At 48.6% G+C, this 7,020-nt stretch overlaps 1 protein-coding gene across 3 annotated transcripts in view; it reads left to right on the plus strand.

Annotated features, from left to right (window-relative positions):
* LNX1 (ligand of numb-protein X 1) overlaps nt 1–7,020 on the plus strand; it is a 117,786-nt gene that overhangs the window by 88,371 nt on the left and 22,395 nt on the right. For all 3 annotated transcript variants that reach the window (XM_029945716.1, XM_029945723.1, XM_029945731.1), the window contains 2 exons: nt 1,808–2,010; nt 4,306–4,677. In XM_029945716.1, coding sequence (XP_029801576.1) covers nt 1,808–2,010; nt 4,306–4,677 — 575 coding nt within the window. The remainder of the gene's footprint in view (nt 1–1,807; nt 2,011–4,305; nt 4,678–7,020) is intronic.

The following is a 7,020-nucleotide window of genomic DNA, read 5'->3' on the forward strand; positions in this document are numbered from 1 at the left end:
GGGGGGGGGGGGGGGGCAGGTCAGAAGGGAAGGGGAGGGGAGCAAGAATCAGCAGCTTGGACAATTATTTCTAAATCTTTCTTTGTTGAGAGTGGGTTGTTTTTTTTTAATCACCATTCCCTGTCACCAGACCTGTTCCCACAAATGCTCACAGTGGAGCCTACTTAATGTAATCAAAGTAGTTTAAACATTCATTGAACTCAGTCACCCAAGCACCGCGAGCACCGGGAACTGACAGATTAAGGCTGCTGCCCGCACCGTGCAGCAAAGCCAGCCCCTTACATTAAATCACACCCCAGTGGAGGTTAAGGACCCCCATTTGCAATCTCAGGCTTCCTCTGGCTGCTCAGTTGCCCTGTTTATCATGTTCATAATACTTCGAAGTAATTTTAATTCTTTCTGTATTGTTCCTGGAGAGTTGAGCCCTTCTTAATGAACTCTTAGTTCATTAGGGAAAATGGACTAAGGTCATGGGTTTTGAAAACAGTGCCTTATGCGGAAGCAGACCTGCAGTGTTCATCTTTCCAGATGACTTAATGGGGAGAGAGAATCTTAGGGCAAAGGCAGCTGTCAGCAGCTACGGGGGACGAAAGCATTTCCACCCTCCACACCCAAACTCCAGCAACCCGGCGCTGGGGACCTGCTTCTAGCAAACTAGGTGTAGGCTGGGCGCCATGTAATCGAGTCCCTTCTGCACACTTCTCCCGCTGTGGGTCTACAGGCCTAACAGACCCCGTAGGACTGTTGTGAATCCCTGGCACTAAAGAAACCTGAGGGAGGTGACAGGATGGTGGGTCACCTGGAGCCCCAGATTGTGACCTGGCTCAGAGAGCCCCTTACTTGGCACCCCCCAGCCACTCCTGTCACTTCCCCCGCTCTACACTCAAACATCCTCACGTGTAAAATAACTCCACACGACTGTCTCTGTCACTACAGAGCCAGACAACTAGAAGCTCTTGTGGGCATGGGCACAGTGGTGGAGATGGGCGGGGGGTGGCCGGTGAAAGATTTCATAAGGAAAGAGGAGTCTTCAGTTAAAAGATGGAGTTTGAGGCACCTGCCAGGGTCTCTAGGCCTCCGGTCAGCTCCGAATTCAGCCAGATCAGGGATTCTGGAAACCACATCTCTTCGTGGTCATGCATCAGACCGTTTGATGTCCCTTTATTGACAACAATGGCTGGTGGAGAGGACTGATCATTCCCTAAGCCTGAAAAAGCAGGGACTTCCAGGGAGAAATCTTCAAAAGGGACTGAGAAGGCAGAAAAGCAGGTTCATTCTATTTTGTTCGTGGAAAAGCAAGTGATAAAACTGCAGTTTAGTCCATCACGATCCTTCCCTCATTCTCATTCAGTCCTCCACCCTCAGGAGGCCTTGCCCAACGCTTGTGATCTGTGCACGCAACTACGGGACAGCCAGAAATGGTGGTCCTCAAGGATTTTAGACTCCAGGAGAGGATGAAGAAATGAGCATGAATAATCATAGAGGCTCAGTGCTGTGAGAAACAGAAGTTTTGGGGGAGAAATGGGATGTTTTTAGACAAAGCAAGGAAAGTGGGCTCAGGGTAGAGTTTAATCGAAAGGGATCATTTCATGCAAGTGTTGAAGAAAAAAATTGGGTCTAGGCCTAGAATGAAAAACATTCCAAGCAGAGAAACGTATCCTGGCACAGAGGCAGGAAAATGGAAAACATGTATGAGGAACGATGAGTAGTTTAGTTTGGCCAAAACCAAAGTTTGGCAAGAAGAAGAATGGTTGGAAATGTCCGTTGGGTGGGTCTCTGAAGTAAATACTGTCTTTGTCCATTTTAGTCTTTCCAAGGTTGTATCACCTGATTCCAGATGGTGAAATTACAAGCGTCAAGATCAATCGAGTGATTCCCAACGAAAGCCTCTCCATTAGGCTTGTGGGAGGCAGCGAAACCCCGCTCGTCCATATCATTATCCAGCACATTTACCGTGACGGGGTGATTGCCAGGGACGGCCGACTCCTGCCAGGAGACATCATCCTGAAGGTAGAGCCCGTCACTGTGGGGCCATGAAAAGGGCTTAATAAAAATCACTTTGGAGCAAGTAATTGGATGGATGAAATGCTAAATCAATGTGGAGCATCCACTTTCCACAGTTATTATGCAGAATGACTCTTCATTTGAGATTTGGAATTTAATTGAGATAGGTCTTTGCCCCCCCTCTGTCTTTTGTGTTCTTCTGGCCTCTTCCTCTTTCTGTGTATAAGTATTTCTCTCTGTCTCTGTATCATTTTGTCTTTTCCCCTCCTTTCTCTTTTCTCCTCCAGATTCTATCCCAACTTCCCCTTCTCTCCTTCCTTTCTTTTCCTCTTCCTCTCTCCTCCTTTCTGCCCCCCCTCCTACTTTAAGTAACAAGAACATAAAATAATATTAAACTGGAGCATATAATATTGTTTTTAGAGCAGATTAATGGAACATTTTGTATTTTATCTAATCACTCCCATTCATACAACCCTCTAAAGTAAATTTCCTGTAGCTAATGGCCCTCTGTGAGAAAAACCAAGAAGTATTCCCAAGCTATTCCCACCAACCCATAGACATTCCAGGGAAGGCAGATGATGGAACAGCATACCTGGAACAGACCACCTTGAGCATTTCCAACCTCGGAGGCATGGGCAAGAGCAGGGACGTTAGAAAAGAATTTTGAGAAGAAAAGAAGAGGTAAAGGAAGAGTTGTTTATCAGACAGAAGTCAGACGTGTAGCAGAAGTGACAAGAAACCCCTCCCTGGTCATATATTTTCTGTCTGATGCCCGGATGAGGGTTTCATTCCATTCCTTCTAGGTCAATGAGGGGCCAGCCCCTGACACTTCATGAGCTATTTCTCTGTCAAAGAAATTCTTATTTTGGCGGGTAAGGGGTGCAAGAATTTAAAGCAGGGATCGTAGCAACATTGAAAGGCCCACTGGTCCCTGAGGTGGAGCATGGGTGGGGCCCGTCCGCCTCCAGAGGGTCCGCGGCGCAGTCAGCGATGCTGTGCGGGAGGCTCCCCTCCAGTGGAAACTGCTGCCTTCCAGGTTGTATAATATGCAGTTGTGATCCTTACATCCTTCAAGTGGCTGCTGCAGGCAAAATGCCGCCAGGACTGTCTAGCGGACGACTCTGGCCTTCTCTCGGCCTGGGCGTGATGGGGAGACCAGACCAGAAGAAGCGACAGAGCAGAGCAAGGGCTTTGAGCTCTCTGGTGTTTGGACCAAGCTGATGAGGCTTGGCTGTGCCCGAGAGCCCCCCTCCATCCCCCAAACTGATGATTGTACGGGCAGCAAGGCCTCTTAAAAGCTCACTCTAAGCCTCCACTAAAAATCAGCTACAAGTACAAGGAATCTTACCAAACCATAGAAATTTGAGAAGGTTGTCTCTCTTCCGTGGGGCCCCTGCACGGAGTGCAGCGACTACCACTAGGGGCTGTCGCTTCCAGGCTGGGCCAGCTTAGCCGGAGTAATTAAAACCAGAAAGCCCCCTGAGGCGTCAGCCCCGCCAATAATTAACGAGGCACAAATGCGAGGGCTGAGCTTGAGGACATTTAAGTAGCATAATAAAGTGATCCAGCCTTTCAGTAAGAGAGCCTAGAAACAGTCACATCAGCTTGGTTGAAACTATACAGAGATTGGTTTTTTTGTGTGTGTGAACATGGGCAAAAGACTTAGGCAGCAGTCGCCTTAGGACCACACACACACACACACACACACACACACACACACACACTCTCTCTGTCTCTCTCTCTGTGTCTCTCTCTCTCTCTGTCTCTCTCTCTGTGTCTCTCTCTCTCTCTCTGATGGTGCCCCAGGGATAAAAATTCATCTGGAGCTCTTTGGAAAGAAAGTGTCAGCTTGGTTTGATCTGAAGAGTTTAGTATAATCATTCAAACTCCATGGGAATTGTTTTTCTTTTGCCTTTTCCTATTTTTTCTTCTGTTTTTCTCCACCCCCCCCCCTCGTCTCCACCCCCACCCCTTCGGCTGAACACTAAGTTTGGCAAGCAACAGAAATGAGGGTTGGGACTTGTGTAGATAAATCTGGGGGCCTGGGCAAGAACAAGGCTGAAGAAAGATGTCGTCCAGCGAGACAGACCTGACCTGGAGGTGCGAGTGACACTGAAAGAGAGCGGGGTTGAGAGTAATGTTGGAAGGTGGGTGTAGGCGGTATTTGGACAGAGGAGGAGGTGACAAACCAGAGCAGTCTTCAAGGAAGGGTTCTGCTGATGCTGTGGGTCTGGGACCTTTTAGGAAGTGTTGTGGCAGGTGGCGCTGGTTGATCCGTTCTGGCTTTGGGTCTCCCCCCAGGTCAACGGGATGGACATCAGCAATGTACCTCACAACTACGCCCTTCGCCTCCTGCGGCAGCCCTGCCACATGCTTCGGCTCACTGTGTTGCGAGAGCAGAAGTTCCAAAGCAGGAGCAACGGACAGGCACTGGATGCCCACGGACCCCGCGATGACAGTTTCCATGTGATTCTCAACAAAAGCAGCCCTGAGGAGCAGCTTGGAATAAAACTTGTGCGCAGGGTGGATGAGCCCGGGGTTTTCATCTTCAATGTGTTGGATGGTGGTGTGGCAGACCGACATGGTCAGCTGGAGGAGAACGATCGTGTGCTGGCCATCAATGGACATGACCTTCGGTACGGCAGCCCGGAAAGTGCAGCCCATCTGATTCAGGTGAGTCACAGGTCATTGCCAAGATCTCGGCTAGAAACTGCCATCATGAGTGGAATGCTTGTTAACCTACCCTACCTGCCCTGTTACTGCCACGTGTAACATGCAGTGCCCCCCTTCCCGGAAGTCAAGATTGAAGGGCCAGGTGAGAACATTACTCAAGCAAATGATGTGTCTCAGGCTTATGGACATTCCTGAAATGTTGCCAACCATCCAATATGACTGCCTGTAAACACTTAGGGTTGTATGTGCTGCAACCTGAGCAGATGAAGATCACCTCAGTTCATATGATCCTATGCCCTGTGTGTTATTTGCAGACCCAGGGGTCCTTCAGACACATTCTGGACATACCCAAGACCTCTAGTTATACTAACTCCCATATGCCCTCTAGGGATCTTGTGGACAGAGGCCACTACGGAATTGGCTAATAAGCCCCGTCTCCATGGCGGAGTCCATCCTCCTTAGAAACCCCATGGAACTTAAGTATGAACTTAGAGGAAGACCCTAAAAAGAGAGGCATACAAGTTATGTTCCCAATAACCCGACGTTGGTTCAAATTAATTCACTTTCCTGACTGCTATAGCGTCATCAGGCCCCAGCATGTGTCTTGTTGGCTTTCCCTGGATCACCATGTTTTTCTCATGCTTGAAGAGCTGCCATCTTTATTCTTCGAAGGACAGGCTTTGTTCTGGGCTCTTGTACTCCTGGCCCATTTATTTACTTCATTTAGCCGAAACACATTAAGTTTCTTCCGCTTGCCTAGCTGTGTGTCAGGTACAGAGATGATGACCTCTTTGGCTGCTCTCTCAAAGGAACCCACGGTCTAGTGTGGGGGATGGAGTGTTTGTAAATAATTGCCGTATGTTGTGTTAATACTATGATGGAGAAATTAAGAACAGTGCTGTTTCAGATGGAGAGATTGTTGCTTGCACGGGCCTAGGAATTCTTCACAGAGGAGAAGACCTTGAACTGGGGCTTGGAGGAATCAGTAGAAGGTCTCTAGGTGGACAAGGAAGGGAGAGTCACTTGAAGGGGATACAACACAAAAGAACATTTCCCTAAAAGCTGGTTAGGCAAAGGGTTAATACCAGGAGCATGGAATACATTAAAACAGCAGCCGTACACCAGGCAGGAGTGGAAGGCAAGGACCACATCCTGTGGTTTTATGAGCCATTCTAAGAAGCTCAGCCTTTACCCTCAAGGCCGTGGAGTGTTGTTGGAAGAGTTTAAGAAGGGAAGCAGCATGACCTTCTAGATCCCTCTAGGGGGAGTGGAGAGCTAATGGGAGAGGGGACAGATTGGAGGCCTTATCTTAATTTGCATTTTGCAATTACCTGGCATAGTAAGTCAGCTTCTACTTAGTGACTCAAGTATTAATACTTCAAGAATAGACAGTGAGTCAGCAGTAGTAGTCGGCTGAACCTTGTACCAAGTTCCACTGAGGATGACAGTCAGAAGGAGGAGCCTGCTTTCAAGAATTGGTCACCTAAGGACACACTGCTCTCCCTACTCTGGGTTCCAGCTGTGGACTTCTTCCAAGTGTCATCAGTTTTCTTCACTATCGTGTGGAGTGTCTTCTCCTTCTTCCGTGAGGAGAAGCAAGTGGTAGATGATACTGTCCTTCTGGATGCGGACAGCCTGAGGCAGAGTGTGCAAGGGGACTCTCCCTACTTCCCCTGCCCGCCAGGAAAGGAAGCACATGTGGTGTCTGGGCCCCTGAGCTGTGGCTCTTGGCGGTGTTGGGCTTTCAAGGTGATTCTCAACCTGATGCATGTTTATCTCCCTAACAGGGCCTAAGGCCGTGGTCTGTGGAGCAGGTGGAGAACAAAATCAGAGTGACAAGAGGCATTTCCCTTCTGGAGATTATGCCATCTATTTCTGAACTCATATGCCCAGCCTCAACTTCTCCTCTGAACACCACGCTTCTGTAACCAACTGCCTGCTTCGTATCTCCATGTGGCTATTTAAAAGGCATCTCAAACTTAATGTCTAAGACCAAATCCTTGACTTCTCCCTACTCCATTCCTTGTCAAACCTGCTCTTTCCTCAGCTTTTGCCAGCCTCTAGAAATGGCACCATTTTCCCAGTTATTTGGGCCAAAGAATCTCTTACTCCCTTCATCATGCTCTTTCTGTAATCCATTCCTCACCCTCTCCATGGCTCCCATCAGCCATGCTACCATCAGTGTCGGGTCTCAGCCAGAGCTCTCCCAACTGGCCTCCTGCTTCCACACCTGATTCTCAACCTCTGCTCCATACAGAGCAATTAGATGACCACTTTATAAAGTTTGCCCTGTCATGTCACTCCTGTGGTCAGCTCTATGATTCTTCCCAAGACACTTAGATT

Source organism: Suricata suricatta, chromosome 1 (genome assembly GCF_006229205.1).
Source record: "Suricata suricatta isolate VVHF042 chromosome 1, meerkat_22Aug2017_6uvM2_HiC, whole genome shotgun sequence".
In the NCBI taxonomy this organism is placed as follows: Eukaryota; Metazoa; Chordata; class Mammalia; order Carnivora; family Herpestidae; genus Suricata; species Suricata suricatta.